This window comes from Salvelinus fontinalis, chromosome 36, assembly GCF_029448725.1.
Source record: "Salvelinus fontinalis isolate EN_2023a chromosome 36, ASM2944872v1, whole genome shotgun sequence".
NCBI lineage: Eukaryota > Metazoa > Chordata > Actinopteri > Salmoniformes > Salmonidae > Salvelinus > Salvelinus fontinalis.
This window is the reverse complement of record NC_074700.1, coordinates 22,249,039-22,267,025: the sequence shown is the minus strand read 5'-3', so window position 1 is coordinate 22,267,025 and position 17,987 is coordinate 22,249,039. Positions and strand designations below refer to the sequence as shown.

General features: G+C 44.2%; 2 protein-coding genes across 2 annotated transcripts in view; one reads left to right on the top strand and one right to left on the bottom strand.

Annotated features, from left to right (window-relative positions):
* LOC129835641 (uncharacterized) overlaps nucleotides 1–17,987 on the bottom strand; it is a gene marked incomplete at its 5' end in the record, with an annotated part of 390,259 nt that overhangs the window by 203,014 nt on the left and 169,258 nt on the right. The window contains 1 exon segment of the mRNA XM_055901361.1: nucleotides 14,272–14,292. Coding sequence (XP_055757336.1) covers nucleotides 14,272–14,292 — 21 coding nt within the window.
* Nucleotides 16,622–17,916, top strand: LOC129835727 (H/ACA ribonucleoprotein complex subunit 3-like). Its single transcript, XM_055901499.1, has 2 exons — nucleotides 16,622–16,832; nucleotides 17,305–17,916. The coding sequence occupies exons 1-2, from the start codon at nucleotides 16,779–16,781 to the stop codon at nucleotides 17,443–17,445; spliced, it is 195 nt and encodes a 64-aa protein (XP_055757474.1). The 5' UTR covers nucleotides 16,622–16,778; the 3' UTR covers nucleotides 17,446–17,916.

Sequence of the window (17,987 nt, the reverse complement as noted above, 5' to 3'; positions counted from 1 at the left end):
GCTCTTATCATAGGTCCTGTCATGGTACTTGGCTTTTGTGTCTTATCCTTTGCCCCGTCCCGTTGTTTTAACGTGTCTCTGTCTGCCTCCGTTTTCTGGCCTTGACGTTGTTGAGGCTCTTTCAGTGTCAGCTTCACTTTATCAGTGTTAATGTTAGGAGCAGTAGCAGCCTTGAACTCCGTCTGCACCTCTTTGTCACTCCTCTGTTCTTTCTCTTCGGCCTGTTCTCTATTCACAGCTTGTCTCTCTCGTCCTTTCCCTGACTGGCTCTGTTTCTTTCTCTCTGTTTTCTCTTCCATCTTGTTTTCGGTTGCTATCACTTCCCCCTCTTCTTCTTCTCTAACTGCTACTTCCCTCGTTTCCATTTTCTCTGTTTTCTTTACTACCTCCTTTTCATTTTCTATTTCTTTCTTCCCCTCTTCTGTTTTCATGGTGTCTTTCCTGCGTCTACTCTCTCTCCGTTTCTGATGTCTAGTTGACCTCTTGCTGTTTCTGCTTGGATTCGCCTTTGACGTCTCAAGTCTCCCAACGATCTCGTTCCTCTCCTTCATTCTCTCTTCTTCTTCTCTTTCTCTCATCTCTGTATTCTCTCTATCTGCATCTGCCCGTTGACCAGTTTGGGTGGTCTCTACCTCCGACTCAGTCTCTCTCTTCTGCTGCTTTATCTCTTTTCTCTCCATCTCAGCCTCTCCTGTCTCCACCCTGTTTTCTCTCTTTACATCACTCTCCATCTGTCCCTCGGTGCCCCCCAAAACTGTCTCTCCCTCTGTCTCGGTCTCTGCACTTCCACGAGACGCTGGGGTGAGGGAGTGTTCCTGCCCCAGGGTGAGGAGGGTGTGTGCGGTAGAGATGTTGGCCGTCTCCCTTGTGCTGTCCCTGGGTATGTGTGACTGGAGCTGGTCGTTGTTGACCCCTGTAGCATCCAGACACAGGGGGAGGGGAGTGGACTCATCCCAGGCAGAGTGAGGGTGGAGCAGCCCAGGTATGGGAGCCTGACTATCGGACATAGACACATCCAAGTTCACCCCTTCTATAGGCTGGTTCCATGTTTCCTCCATTCTAGGATAGGCTTCTTCCACTGTCTCACTCACACAGTTTGACACTAGGGTTGATCCAGAATCTGTGCTGCTTATGGATGGCGGTGAGCTCTCTGTGTCTGAGTCCACCTGAGTGATAATAGGAACTGTACTGAGGTCAGCGAACTCTTTCACACAGTCATCAGCAAGAGAGTCTGGCGACGGTTTGTTGCCACCAGCTGAACCACATGACTCAGTGATACCAGAGGCTTCGGTGGCAGTGATCACGTCTGTTAGCTTTTCGTTGACAGTGGCTGAACTTCCAGAGTTAGTAACGCAAGGTGCTTCAGTGATGGTTGTGTCTGTTGCTTGAACAATTGCACTGTCAGTTGCCTGAGTGTTGACATTGTCTGGAGGACTTGTCTCAGACACATTTGTCACCTTAAGATCATTTCTATTTGATGCTTTAACGTTGGCACGGTCCAGTCCTGAAGCTTGAGGACTGATACACATGTCTGAAGCTTGAGAACTGATACACATGTCTGAAGCTTGAGGACTGATACGCATGTCAGAAGCTTGAGAACTGATACACATGTCTGAAGCTTGAGGACTGATACACATGTCTGAAGCTTGAGAACTGATACGCATGTCTGAAACTTGAGAACTGATACGCATGTCTGAAACTTGAGGACTGATACACATGTCTGAAGCTTGAGGACTGATACGCATGTCAGAAGCTTGAGAACTGATACACATGTCTGAAGCTTGAGGACTGATACACATGTCTGAAGCTTGAGAACTGATACGCATGTCTGAAACTTGAGAACTGATACGCATGTCTGAAACTTGAGGACTGATACACATGTCTGAAACTTGAGAACTGATACGCATGTCTGAAGCTTGAGAACTGATACACATGTCTGAAACTTGAGAACTGATACGCATGTCTGAAGCTTGAGAACTGATACACATGTCTGAAACTTGAGAACTGATACGCATGTCTGAAGCTTGAGAACTGATACACATGTCTGAAGCTTGAGGACTGATACACATGTCTGAAGCTTGAGAACTGATACACATGTCTGAAGCTTGAGGACTGATACGCATGTCTGAAACTTGAGAACTGATACGCATGTCTGAAGCTTGAGAACTGATACACATGTCTGAAGCTTGAGGACTGATACACATGTCTGAAGCTTGAGGACTGATACACATGTCTGAAGCTTGAGAACTGATACACATGTCTGAAGCTTGAGGACTGATACACATGTCTGAAGCTTGAGAACTGATACGCATGTCTGAAACTTGAGGACTGATACACATGTCTGAAACTTGAGAACTGATACACATGTCTGAAGCTTGAGGACTGATACGCATGTCTGAAGCTTGAGAACTGATACACATGTCTGAAACTTGAGGACTGATACGCATGTCTGAAACTTGAGGACTGATACACATGTCTGAAACTTGAGGACTGATACACATGTCTGAAGCTTGAGAACTGATACACATGTCTGAAGCTTCAGCATTGTTGCCATCTGAAGCTGAACTATTCACACCGTCTAACGTTTTAGCATTGAAACTATCAGATGTTTCAGTGTTGGGCCCGTCGAATGACGAAGTGTCTATCACCCTCCATTCCTCCTCACCTCCCTTGTCAGCTGCCTCCACCTCCATTACTCTTCCAGTCCCATCCAGTCTAGGACCTTCCTTCAGCTGAGGCCTGTGTTCCAGACCCCCTTCCCCAATTTGAGGCTCCTCTGCGGGGTCTGAGAGAGAGGCAGGGGCCCATAGAGGTAGAGGCTCTGGATATCCCTCACCTGCCGGGTTCGGGGTGTCCCTAACCCAGCCTGTCAGGTGAGCATCCAGGAAGGGGTCGCCTCTGGGGATGGAGCAGGAGACAGCCATGATGAAGGACTGGATGGGTACGGTGCAGGGGGTATCCCCATCCCCATGGCCTGAAGGGGGGGTGACCCTGTCCCTGTCCCGGGCAGGGTGAGACAGCTGAAAGGGGCGAGGGTCCTGGGGATTCCAGTTCAGTTGACCCTCATCCTTGTTGTCGTCTCCTTGGCACTCCGTGGGTGTTGAAGAGACAGAGTGGATGAGGGCAGCCATGGCTAGGAGTCTCAGGTTAGGGGGGCGGAACGGCGGGGTTTCCGTCAACATCCTCCTGCCCCCGTGATAGGCCGCCAGAGGGAAAGGGCCGGGGGATGCAATCGGAGTAGGCGGGCCTAGACTAGAGACAGGAGGAGGGGAGGGGAAAGGATATGTCTGGATGGGTGATAGTACTACTCCTTCTTCTCTCCCTCCCTCTTCTTCTTCTCTCCCTCCCTGGTCTTCTTCGTCTCTCCCTCCCTGCTCTTCTTCGTCTCTCCCTCCCTGCTCTTCTTTGTCTCTCCCTCCCTGCTCTTCTTTGTCTCTCCCTCCCTGCTCTTCTTCTTCTCTCCCTCCCTCTTCTTCTTCTCTCCCTCCCTGCTCTTCTTCGTCTCTCCCTCCCTGCTCTTCTTTGTCTCTCCCTCCCTCCTCTTCTTTCTTTTCCTCCATATCATCCTGTTTCGGCACGTCTCCCACTTGCCCCGCGGTAGAGTCGCACGAGTCCTCTTCTTCTTCACTCATTCCCTCCATCCCTCCATCTTCCTCTCTTTCCAGAGGCAGGATCGTGAAGGTTAACCCATCTTTACTCATATTTAAAGGGACAGACAAGTTTGCCTCGTTCCGGGGGTTGTAGTTTTGTTGACCTGACTGGTTGTAGTTCTGTTGATTGGACTTAATCCGGTGCAGGTTGTTGAGTACCCCGGACGTGGTTGAGGATGTGGCGGGCTCGGAGGCTAGAAGATCCCCTTGCAGAGGACCGCCCTGGAGGTTATTGACTGAAGTGATTGAGAGTGGGTCTTTTGATTCCTGAACCACAAAGTTTGAGGCTGAATGTCCTGTTCTATATTGACCACTGCTGCCCACAACATCAGGCAAGATGGCGGCGGGTAGTTCTATTGACGAGCTATGACCATGTGACAATATAGCTTCATAGGCTGTATTAGGCTCAGTCGTTATATAAAGATTCTGATTGTTTTCATTTTCTACAGGCAAAGCTCCTGGGGGATAGTAGACATCCGTCACAGCAATAGAATTGTTTGGATAAGGGTACTGTGTCTGTTGGGAAGTCTGGTTACTAGGAGTATAACTCAGGATTTGACGTTCTGAGAAAGGAAATGGGGAGGGGGAGTTCATCATCATCATCGGAAGTGGTGCATTGTGGGGGACGTGATCTGCCATTGGAATAAACACAAAGGGTCCACCCTCAGGGCTGTCCTCACTGAACACAAAGTGCCTGGAATGCTGTGGAGAACACATCTGAAATGCATCCTGGCCTGCCATAGGGAGTGGGGAATAGTTTTCCGGTAGGACAAAAAACCCTTGCGGTGGTGGTGTGTTGTGGTAGTTGTAATTTTTGTGACTAACAGGTGGAGGTGGGAGAGGGAAGGCTCGGAGGTGTGGAGCGGGCATTGGGAATGGTGCATTGTGGGAGCAGTTATTCCCAGGTTGAGGAGGAGGGCAGGGTCCTTGAAGCTGAAACAAGCCGTCCTGTGAGGTTGCCAGTCTGAAAGTTTCAGACGGTGAAGGGGTAGAAGTGGGAGAGATGAGGTAACTAACAGTACAGCCGTCCTGGGTCTGTATGAACAATGGAGGCCCATGGTCAGGTGCATTGTGGTTATCGTAGTTTGGAGTTGAACGGCTCTTACGATGAATACTGGTGGACATAGACATGCAGTGCCTCTCGAACTGTAATTCATATGATGTCATAAATGGGCTCAGAGCTTCTCTGTGTTCTGTGAGTGATGGGGCCTGTTGTTGTGCAGTACAGCCTTCAGATGCAGTGTGGGTAGTGTAGTCCTCTGGGTAACTGCAAGTAACACTGGCAGGTACGTCTGGCATCTCCTGATCCACCTGTGAGGATAGAGGGACAGGAGACACACCAATGAAATAGGCTACATCAAAGCATTTCTTTGTTTGACTTTTATTGAGAGATAGAGCACGTTGTAACACCTGTGCCTCCTCCTGTGCTAGGAGGTCGATGGTATCAGGGTCTGAGGTGAGGAGAGAGGACAGGTACTCCAGATCCAGCACTGCTCCGACCTGGGAGGGAAACACAGAGGGGGGCTGGTATCAAAACCCCAAATATCAACTGCTGCAACCTACAGGAAAGACAGAATTCAACTGTTGTTTGAATACTAGCTTATCATGTGTGAAAAAGAAACAATAACATCATCCACAATGGATGGAGGACCACAATGGAAAACAAGTCTATTGACTTTATTGTGTTTACATCAGAGGCTAGTGGGAGGAGCTATAGGAGGACGGGCTCATTGTATGGCAGGAATGGAATGGTACCACACATGGAAATCACATGCTTGAGTTCCATTAATTCAATTCCAGCCATTACAATGAGACAGTCCTCCTATAGCTCACCCCACCAGCCTCCTCTGGTTTATACCGTCAACAGTTTTTGGTAAATGTAACTGTTGCCAGGTGTAACATGTTTTTTAAATTGTCAAAGAAAATAAAACCAGCACATTATACTATTTCAAAGACTATTAAGAGACTAAATCCACTACTGATCTGTGTAAGAAAAGAAAAGGAAAAAAGTGACATCAATTATTTTAACTGTTGTTCGTTCAAAATTCAAAAGGCACTTGCACATTTGAGCGATCTTTGATGCAGGTGCATGGTAACAGTTGAATAAGATGAGACAAAATAAGAAACCCGCACACTGCTCTTGCTAGTATCAGTTATTTATTAAGCTTTACGTCTTGGAAAGGGGAAAGGAGGATATTTAGTCTGATGTTCAACTGAATGCATTGAACTGAAATGTGTCTTCCGCATTTAATCCAACCCCAGTATCGGCCTCAAGGCCTTCGTCAGAGCTTTTGTGAGTGTTTATAATTTTCACCCTTATGTAGACAGTGCTCCACCCACATCCGTTCACTGCATCGAATGGTATTGGAGTCGAGGGGAAATGAGCAACTGTTACCAACAATGTGTGTTTCATAAGTATTCTAATAAAGTGTGTACATAAAACGTATTAAACACGTCTGTAAAACCACAATGAGGACATTACCCATCAAGTAAGTTTTCATAAATCAGTGGGTACAGTGCTAGAACAAAGTCAGAGTCATCTGAAGTGGAGGCATTAATTCATGTTCACATTTATAACATGACATACAGGCATTTCATCATTAAGACCTTTAGGATTTAATGTCTGGAGGGTGGAAATTCTAAAACATTCTCTTTTACTCAGAGTATTATTTATATCACCTCCCCTGTGTGATATCTTAACTTTCTCTATGCCACAATATCTAAAGGTAGAAATGTCATGTTTTAGGTCATTAAAATGTACTGCGACTGGATAATTCCTGTTGTTTCTCCTAATTGAACTTTTATGTTCACTAATTCTGTTTGAGAGAACGAGGGGTTTTACCTACACAACACAGCCCACATGTACATTTAATCGTGTAGATAACATGGGTGGTGGAGCACATAATGTCATTTATTTGGAACCGTTTTCCTATGTGTGGGTGGCAGAAATATTCACACTTTATCATATTGTTGCACTGTGCGCATCCTCTGCATTTATAGCTACCATTCAGAAGAGGGCGTAAAAGTGGTTGGCTGTTGGCATGGAACAATTTGTCGCGTAAATTGCAACCTCTCCAAAATACAATAAATGGTGGGTTCTTAAATTCAGCTGGAAAATCTGGGTCCGATGATAAAACATGCCAGTGTTTCTTGACCGCATCTCCCACTTTGCGCGAGTTCAAAGTATATGTGGTGGTGAACATTACGGAGTGTTCATTAGCTCTAGTGTCTAGTGGGTATTTTTTGTAGTAGTTAATTTCGTGTTTTCCCTAACGCCAAATTAAGAGGTTCATCCACACATTGTGGAGTGTAGCTTCTTCTTAGAAACATTTTGCACATCTCCGATGCTTTTTCTAGACAGTCCTCGGTGGAGTGGAATATAAGGCAAAGTCTGAAAAACGGGCTTCTTAGAAGTATTCTTTTTAATGGCTCAGGGTGGAATCTGTCTCTCTGTAATATACTATTTATGTACGTTTCGTTTCTGTACTGAGTGGTAAACAGGGTTCCATTTGATTTCTCAATCCACATATCAAGGTAATGACCACGTTAGTGTCACATTCAATAGTGAATTTGAGATTGGGGTCAATGTCATTGAGTAATGCCATAAAGTCTGACAGCTCTTCTCCCGCTCCTTCCCATATGCAAAACATGTCGTCAATATATCGATACCACTTCAGGACATTATTCAAAAATTGATTTTCATTTTCATTGTTAACAAAACGTTCTTCAAAAAGACCCATATAGAGGTTAGCATAGCTCGGAGCAAATGTAGAGCCCATCGATGTTCCATTCGTTTGGAGGGAGTATTCATCATCAAACCTGAAATAGTTATACGTTAAAACATATTCAGCCAGCTCTAGAATAAAGTTTGTTGGTGGATATTCGTTAGTATCTCTGTCTCCCAAATAGTGTGCTAGTGCTGCCAGCCCCCCCACATGGGGAATGCTGGTATATAGACTCTTGACATCTAATGTGACCAAAATACAGTCTTCTGTTAAACCCGTTATTGGGGAAATCTTATTTATGAAGTCTGTAGAGTCTTTCACATATGATGGCAATGCTTGCACATGAGATTGAATTAAAAGAGTCAACAAAGTTCAGCAATGGCTCTAGCATTGAGCCTATTCCTGCAACCACTGGTCTGCCTGGATAAATCCCTAATTTAGGCAAAATGTACAGGCATGGAAGTATGGCACATTTATGGCAAAGGTATTCATATTCAGGTTATGAGATAAGGTTGTTTAATCGGGCTCCAGAATAGAGCTAATGTCCCTTTGGAACACCTGTGTGGGATCAACACAAACGTTCATTACTGAGTTGTCTCTGAATATCTTTCATAGTCTAAAACAACCACAGCACCGCCCTTGTCTGCAGGTTTGATAACCAAACATGTTCTTCTGTCCTGGTCAGGTTCTTCTGAATGTGGTTTGTTTGTCCCGTATATACTGACATGGCTTCTTGTTCCACTAACCTACAATAGGTATTAATCGAGGAGTTGTTAACCATAGGACAGAATTTGCTTTTGGGCATAAAATGGGTACCAGTTCTTCGTTGGGTTTCTAGGCCAGAAATAGTGTTTTGGGAAAACACATGTTTAAGTTTAATTTTGCGAAAGAATTTAAACAGATCAACTTCCGTATCAAATGGTTTGTCTGTACATGTAGGTACAAAAGAGACGCCCTTAGATAAGACTTTTTAAATACGTTTTATGTACACACTTTATTAGAATACTTATGAAATGCACATTGTTATATTTGGTAACAATTGCTTATTTTCCCTCGACTCCAACCCAATTCGGTGCATTGAACGGATGTGGGTGGAGCAATGTCTACATAAGGTTGCAAATTACAAACACTCACAAAAGCTCTGACGAAGGCCTTGAGGCCAATATGCAAAGCTTAATAGAGAGCAGGGATACCAGCAAGAGCAGTGTGCAGGTTTCTTATTTTTTCTCAACTGTTGTTCGTTACCTTCAAAATCCATCATCAAACTATACGATTTATAAGACTGAAAAGACAGAATCCACCAGGAAATGCTTATGATTGTAAGAAAAATATACATCACATCAATTCCTTTGTCTGTTCATTACCTTAGTGACAAACTCCTTCTGACTGCACAGCTCATTTAGGTACTCTGTGAACGAGCCTTCCCCATCTCCTCCTCCCTCCTCTTCCTCATCATTATTTTTCTCATCCTCCTCTTCCTCTTGATTTCTGACCTCTAACCTCTCCCTGACCCCAGTGGGGTCAATAAGGAGGGCCTCCATGGCTGCCGTGTACTCCCCAAGGGCACGTTCCTCCAGGACCTTAAGGAAAGAAGACAAATTGTTTGCCTTTGTTTAACTTTCTACACGGCCATGCCAACTCAATAAAGTTTAACTGCAACTAAAGCATCTGACAAGAGTGACTGGGTCATTTTGGAACAGTGTCTATATCCTACAAGTTTAGCTTCCAGTAACTTTGTCAATACCTTGATGTCCACTTTCCCTAGTTGGCGACCACGGGACACTCTAGGACCACTGCCACTCTTAGTGGCCCTCTGAGTTTTGTCTTTGGTTTGGTTAACTCTGGTGTTGCATTTGGTTTCTGTCTCTTTGGTTGACGTGGTGGCACTGCTCTTCCCTGTGTAACCTGCTGAGGGGGGAGAGAGAGAAATAGGGAGAGAGAGAGAGAGAGAGATCATCATAAAGTTTCCACGCCATGTGGCTTTATTCATTGATACAAATGATTAATTCACTTTTTGTTAATCACTTTAACTATATAATTGACTATACACTACCGGTCAAACATTTTAGAACACCTACTCATTCAAGGGTTTTTCTTAATTAATTTAATGTTCTACATTGTAGAATAATAGTAAAGACATCAACAGTATGAAATAATACATATGGGATCATGTAGTGACCAAAAAAGAGTTAAACAAATCTAAATATATTTTATATTTGAGATTCTTCAAATAGCCACCCTTTGCCTTGATGACAGCTTTGCACACTCTTGGCATTCTCTCAACCAGCTTCATGAGGTAGTCACCTGGAATGCATTTCAATAAACAGGTGTGCCTTCTTAAAAGTTAATTTGTGAAATTTCTTTCCTTTTTAATGCGTTTCAGCCCATCAGAAGATAATTTGGTAAAAAACCAAGTCCATATTATGGCAAAACAGCTCAAATAAGCAAAGAGAAATGACAGTCCATCATTACTTTAAGACATGAAGGTTAGTCAATCCGGAAAATGTTGTGAAATTGCTGGTGACCTATTGTAACCTCTCAGTGGTAGTTAGCATGCAGGAATCCTGACCTTTCAACTCAGCCTGGGCTCCACTCTGACCTGTCCCTGACGGTGACCTTTGTATGACCTTTGACCTTTCCTTAGCTGTTACCTCCTCCACCTCAAGCTCCACGTATCTAGAGTTGATCAAGCACACACACACATGCACGCGCACACACACAAGCACACACACAAGACACCTCAAATGACACCCTATTCCCCAACATACTTTAACGTGATCAAAACGTATGTGCACTACTATATTAGTAAAATATTATGAGAAACAACCAGAAACTGAGCATCAATGACCAGGTCGTCCAATTCTCACGTTTCGCATGCATAGTGTCCTAATTTTGACTGGGCCAATAGGGCTCTGGTCAAAAGAAGTGTATAGTATATACTACCACTTTATAGGATATAGGGTGCAATTTAGGATGCAGCCATGGCATTTAGGGCCACTAACAGCATGTTTTGACAAGCTATGTGAAAAGTGTCTGTAATCTAATTACATTCAGAGATACTAGAGAGAGAGGAGCTGATCGAGGGAGGAGCTGATCGAGGAGCTGATCGCAGACGACAGGAAACAGGGGGGGTAGAACACGCCCTCATCCACATCGACTGGGCTGCAGTGGAGCGGGTTGAGAGCTTCAAGTTCCTCGTGTCCAAATCACAAAGGACTTAACATGTGCCACACGCGCACAGTTGTGAAGAAGGCGTGACAGCGCCTCTACCCCCTCAGGAGGTTGAAAAGGTTTGGCATGGGCCCTCAAATCCTCAAAGTTTTACAGCTGCACCACTGATAGTATCTTGACTGGCTGCATCACTGCTTGGTATGAAAACAGCACCGCCCTGGATTGCATGGCGCTATAGAGGCTGGTGCGAACAGTCCAGTACATCACTGGGTGCTGAGCTCCCTGCCATCCAAGACCTCTATATCAGGCGGTGTGAAAGGGAGGCCAAGAAAGACTCCAGCCACTCAAGTCATAGACTGTTCTCTCTGCTTCTGCACGGCAAGCAGTACATCAAGTCTGACACCAACAGGCTCCTGAACAGCTTCTATCCCCAAGCCATAAGACTGCTAAATATCTAACAAAATTACTACATGGACCATCTGAGTTGACCCTTGTATTTACATTTTTCTTTGCACACTTACAGGACTCTACACACACACACACACACGCACACGCACACACGCAATTTGCTCACACACACAACATTCACACACATTTTTACTGACTCTACACACACGCACACACACTCACATACAATCATCATATACGCTGCTGTTACTGTTTATCATATATCCTGATGCCTAGTCACCTTACCCCTATACATTTCTCCCTCTGTCACTCCAGTATCCCTGCACATTGTAAATATGGTACTGGAACAGACCCAGTATATATATATATATATATATACATACTGAACAAAAATATAAATGCAGCATGTAGGCTATATCACATCAGGCCGTGATTGGGAGTCCCATAGGGCAGTGCACAATTGGTCCAGCGTCGTCCGGGTTTGGCCGGTGTAGGCCGTCATTGTAAATAAGAATTTGTTCTTAACTGACATTCCTAGTTAAATAAAGGTTAAATTAAATAAAATAAATGTAAAGTGTTGGCCCCATGTTTCATGAGCTGAAATAAAATAACCCAGGAATGTTCTATACGCACAGATCAGATTCTGTGCAAACAATTTTATATCCGTGTTAGTGAGCATTTCTCCTTTCCCAAGATAGTCCATGCACCTGACAGGTGTGGCATATCAAGAAGCTGATCATGATCATTACACATCTGACACCAGCCACCCGGACAGCTGATGAAACTGAGGAGTATTTCTGTCTGTAATAAAGCCCTTTTGTGGGGACAAACTCGTTTTGATTGGCTAGGCCTGGCTCCCCAGTGGGTGGGCCTTGCTCCCAAGTGGTTGGGCCTTTTCCCTCCCAGGGTCACCCATGGCTGCGCCCCTGCCCAGTCATGTGAAATCCATAGATTAGGGCCTGATGCATTTATTTAAATTGACTGGTTTCCTCATAGGAACTGTAACTCAGTAAAATCTTTGAAATTGTTGCATGTTGTGTTTAGATTTTTGTTCAGTATAGCTTAAATACTTCTTGTGTTCTTATTTTTTTTCTCATGTGTTTTTGTTCTACCTTGTGTTATTTTTAGTACTACGTTGATATTGATTACTGCATTGTGGGTTTAGAACTTGCAAGAAAGGCATTTCACTGCACTTGTGCACGTGACATTAAGACTTGAAACTACTAATGTAAATTGAATCTAAATTGATAAACTCTTTCCACATGATTCATATCTTTATATCTTCAGTAGGGTATCTTTGTTAGTAGCCTTAAATGTAATTCCACAATGATGCAGTTACCCACTTATTTGATCATCTAATCAAACATTCCATCTTTTATGAGGAGAACTTTCTGTTGACGTTAACACGAAAAGCACATTTAAAGGAGCAATCTGGGGGATGGAATCAATGGCAATATAAGTATAAAAATGGATGAACCAATCCCAGATTGCTCTTTAGGTGCAGAGCTATGGGTGTTACAAAACTGTACAAATTGCAAGGGTAATAATTGGATGGCATGTCAGTGTTAACATTTCTTTCAAAAGTTGTGTGTCTTAAAAACTGTTCCAAAGTTGAATGGCATCTTGTGTTTTGTGAGGACTGACATGCACACACGCACCACACACACACACTGTGGACTCACTTCTGGGCCAAGTGGTAGTACTCCATACGGTCGTAGTTGGAGAGCTTCCTCCATTCTGCCACTGCTACACTGATGCCCTGGGTGAAGAGGAGCGAGGGGTACTGGAGACAGAGGGAACGAATCACTGGACTGAAGAGACACACACACACAAGGTTAGGGGTATCACGGTCAATAACTATGTAGCCAAAACTGTAACAAAACCCTCTACAACTCTCACTCACAGGTCCTCTACTCAGAGACTTTTCGTTTTCAAGTTTTAATGTCACATGCACAAGTACAGTGAAATGTCTTTCCTGCTAACTCAAAACCCTACAATGCAGTAATCCATAACAGTGTAATACTATTAATAACAAGGTAGAACAAAAACACAAGATATAAAAATATGAAGAACACAAGAAGTTAGTAAGCATACTATATACAGGGTAAGTTCCAATACCATATTTATTGATAATGTGCAGGAATACTGGAGTGATGGAGGTAGATATCTATTGGGGTAAGGTGACTAGGCAACGGGATATAAGATTAACAGAGTAGCGGCAGCTTGTATGTGAGTAGGTGTGCGTGTGTGTAGAGTCAGTATAAATGCATATTATGTGTGAGTGAGCAGATGATGGTGTGAGTGTTTGTGTGTGTGTTGGAGTGACACTGTGTGTGTGAGTGTGTAGGGCCCTGTGAGTCTGCATAGTGACAGTGCAAATATTTAAATAAAAGGTCAATAAGATACAAGGTTTCTATTTATATTCAGTTATTACGTGGTAATACAGACTGTATTACCAAAACAATACACAGCACCAAGTCACTGAGCAAGAGTTGACATAAAAACTAGCTAAACAAGAATAGTTAAGGGAAAGGGGGATGGAAAGTGCCCTATAGAGTGCACTCCTTTTGTCCAGGGCTCTATGAAAAATAGTGCACTACATAGGGAAAAGGGTGCCATTTCAGACGCTACCCCAAAACTCACATGAAGAAGCAGGCCAGGGCCTCTGCGTCAGGTCCACTGTCGGGGTAGATTTTGCTGGCTATGTCCCGGAGGTTCTGCCACCACCTGTAGTTCTCAAACATCCCCCGGGAGGAGAAGCCCTCGCTGCGACACCAGTCCTGGGGAGGTGGGGTCTGGCTGGGGATAGAACCAGGGATGATGGAACCAGCCATCCCAGGGAGAGGACCGGGTAAGCATGGGCTGAGCTGGAAGTGCGGTGGTGGTTGGAGGTGGTTAGGGCGTAGCTGGGGGGCTAGTGAGAGGAAATTAGTCCTCGGTTGGTGGGTCAGTGAGGGGCGATTAGGGCCTGGTTGAGGGCAGTTATGGTTAATCTGGGGGTGATATGAAGGAAAGTCTGGTGGGAGATCCAGAGGAGGGCAGCTAGGGATAAGGATTGAGTGACAGATCATGGGACAAGGGCCATTCGATATGGATGGAGACTGCTGAGGCCGTATGGGTGAATATGTTGGTGATTGTATGGGTGGAAAGTATGGGAGAGACTGAGACTGTGGTTGGAGACATCGCAGGTGGGAGCCTTCAATGATTCTGTCCCTCCCCTGTGAGTCAGACTGCAGAGTCTCTACACCTGGTTCTTGTCGGATGTATGCTGCTGGATACAATATAGCCAGAGAAGAGAGACCGGGCTCAGTCTTGACAGTCAGTGAGACTGGGGCTGGCTGTTTTGGCTGTAGGCCTGTCTGTGCTGGGTCGGATTTATGAGGTGGCACCGGCTCAAATTCCTGGGAGTCTAGGTGAGGGAGAGGATCATTAGCCTGTATCTGGACCAGATCAGGACATTTTTCTATCTCTAACTGAAGTGGCTCTGAGGCAGGCATGGGATTTTCAGATCGCATCCCATTGCACAAGTCTGGTTGTCCAACACATGACACTGAACATGATACAGCTGGAGAGGCCAGGTCAACCTCCGATTCAGACATAGAGGTCAATGCTGTGGCCGGCTGCTCTGATGGTATCTCGGCTGGGTCGGGCTCTCCTTGTAGCTCAGGCGGTGTCTCTGTTGTAGATCTTGGGTTTTCTGAGTCTGTGTCAGGGCTTGGGTCTGGCCCCAGCTTCAGCGTAGCCTCTAGCTCTCTGGAATCTATGTGAGGATGAGGAGTAGGCCTGGGCATAGACGCCAGCTCATTCCTGCGAGGGTCTGGTCCCTCGTCTATCTGAGGTGGTTCTGAAGCAGATATGGGATCCTCAGAGCCCCTCATGTCACATGGGTCTAGTTGTGGTACTAGACACAGTGCTGTCTCTGACACAGTTGGAAAGGGGAGATCAGTCAGCAGGATCAAACCTGGGACTGGATCTCGCTGCTCTGATGGTTTCTGTGCTGAGTCGAATTTCTCTTGTGTCTGACATGGAACTGAGTCAGAGTTTGTGTTTTCAGGGTCCACCTCAGTGTCTGGGGCTGTCTCCAGCTTCAGAACTGACTGTGATTCTTCAGGGTCTATGTCAGGAAGTGGAGAAATAGACACCGTCTGTGCAGGGTGTGATTCCCATAGTATCTGAGGTGGTGGCTCTGACTCAGACATGGGCCTTTCCGAGTCCACCCTACAGTCTGGGTTTGCTCGCTGTGCCGTTACAGACTTTGATTCATCCGTGTCTGTATGAGGAACAGGAGGAGTTGGTATGGATGCTGTCTCTGTATCGCCAAGGTCCATGGGAGATGATGTTCCTTCTCCTTCCTCCTGGGGTAAAGAAGTGGGTTGTGGGGTTGTTTCAAAAGTGGATCGGTCTAGAATTTGAATTTCTTCACCTGACAAAACATACAGTATTTGATTTCATGCTAAACTTACTGTAGCTTTGGGAGTTTGTGTTTAGTGAGAGTCAGTGAGCATCTCAATCTCTCCCTGAAATAGGACTATTACAACAAGTCTAGCTCAGGGATGGTAACTTTGATGGGATTGGGGCCACAAAAATACGGAACTCTTTATGATTGGCTGCAGCAGCTAGATGGTCTGTGAACCCACATCCATGAGCAAAACAATTACTAGTTTATGCCATGGGGCGGAGAGAAGTATTGCTATTTTATAAATTAATTTCCTGCAATTCTACTCATTTTGCCATTTGCAGTTTTACAGCTAATTTCCTGCAATTCTACACATTTTGCCATAGAGTGGAGGCAAATGATTGCAGTTTTTAATATGATAACTGATGATCAATGGGCCCCTTGGTCGGTAATTCGACCATGCTTACTAGGTTACAAGTGTAGATAGCTGATTGGTAGTTTGAATAATTTACCAATCTAAAAAATGCTGACATGGGCTAATTGAGTGACTGCTAATGCGCAACCAAATTTCTAAATTGCACCTTGTGTATTCTATTATTCTAACTAGCAACATTAAATTGAGACCCCGACTGAGTCGTCGTCGTCCAGTCCCCCCCGGTTGGAAGAGACCCCGACTGAGTCGTCTCCCCCCCACCCCGGACATCACTGATCTAGCTGCATCGAAAACAACTATGTAAACTATGTAATAAAGCTAACGTTGTAAGTGTCATAAACTATCACAGACAGGCTGCCTCTTATGATTGAGACTGGCGAATCTGATGTATTTAAAGCCAGCATAATAGGGAAAATACATTGATATCCCACTGCGTAATTTGATTAAATATCAGAAAAACTTGAGAAGCCTAATGATACCGTGGCTATTCCGTCATGTTGTCAAATAATATATATATATATATTAAAAAACTCACCTGTTATGGCATTTGTTTTGGACGATATTTTGCTATCTGTGCGCACACGCAAATTATAATTTTGCATTTTTCATTCATTCTGTTTCGAAAATAAACATTTCGAGTTCTGATTCTAACTCAGATAGTTACGATGATCAAACGTTCTGGGGACAAACAAACGAATATATAAACAGAACATGATAATAATGTTGTACAGACTGTGTTTATAAAATATTATAATACGAAAACTCTTTCAAGTATGAGGACTGCAAATAAAACTCATTTTCCCGATTTGCTTTGCGGAAGAGCTATCCTTTGCTTACGGATATCCGCTTTTTAGTTTCTACCAAGGAGAAAAAAGTTGCACGTGGAGCGCAGGAACGTTATAGATACATTTTCTGTAAAATAAAAGTGAACAAGTCCACTTTGGTCGGTGCAGTAAATTTGTTTATAACTTAAAAAGCACAAGTTATTTACCACGATGTTCCTGCAATTCTATTTGAACGAGAATGGGGAGAGAGTTTACACACTGAAGGTATGTTAGCAAGCTAAAGTTACTTTTTATTTATTTAACTACTGTACTGTAACGTTTAGCATTATTCAATGTGGAATAGAATCGTGTCTGCTCTATACACATTAGCCTCATATTTTCAGTATTTTAATGCATTTTTTCACGGAATGTGTTATTACATTGTGTGTAAGTTAGGACTTTACATGGTGTTATTGTAGCTAGGTCCTGATTTAACTAGCTAGTTAGCTAACGTTAGTGTTTATGTCCTACTTAGATGGCACGTCAACTAATTATTCAATTCATAAGCTTCTCAAAGGATTGGTCCAGGTATCCAAACCAATTTTTTTTCTGACCCTACAACTTGTATGTAGAAAATGGGCCTGTCCAACACTATAACATCCTAGCTATGTAACAAGTTATACAAGCTACTTGTTCATTCTATCTATTTTCTTCTCTCCCCTCCTTCCTCACGTTCTCCCATGGCGTGGCTCAACAGAAGGTGGATCTATTGGGCCAGCCCACCAGCTCTGCCCATCCTGCCCGCTTCTCGCCTGATGACAAGTTCTCCAGGCATCGGGTGACCCTGAAGAAACGCTTCGGCCTCCTCCTGACCCAGCAGCCCAGACCCATCCTGTGATTGGAGCATGGAAAACTTTCCCAATAACTTATGGCTGACCCAAACCGTAGGCCCACTGCGTCGGCTTGGATAAAAACAAATCACATTGTCCTTTCCAGCTTGCTGTGATATGTAACCAGTACAACTCAGCTTTGTCCTGTATGTGTGAATCAGGCTTTGATTTACAATCAATTGATTTGAAAGAGGCTCGCTCCTCCCATTGTTTGACAGACATGGGCCAAAGGGGTGCAGATGGCTATTGTTTGTTGACATCTGTTTAGGATGTATGCCTTGGAGCTAGCCTGAGATATCTGCTGTTTGATCTGCTAGAATGTATTTTTAAATTTAGTTTGTTTTATTTCTGTCTTGTTTACGGAACACTTCTAATTTTGGACATCAAATTCTGCATTGTGATTCTCTTGTAATCTGTAATATTGTCAATATGTTCTAAAGATGTTTTGGAGATGGAGAATAAATGAAATGTGGAAAGTACATTGAGTTCTACTAGCTACTGTTTGTTTCACTTGCTTTCCCAACTCTTTTGGAACATCTGGGACAAACCT

Excerpts from the sequence above, each read along its gene's own strand:
- LOC129835727 (XM_055901499.1), top strand. The coding sequence starts at position 16,779 with ATGTTCCTGCAATTCTATTTGAACGAGAATGGGGAGAGAGTTTACACA. Across the intron at positions 16,833-17,304 it reads AGAGAGTTTACACACTGAAG|AAGGTGGATCTATTGGGCCA; the intron begins GTATGTTAGCAA and ends GTGGCTCAACAG.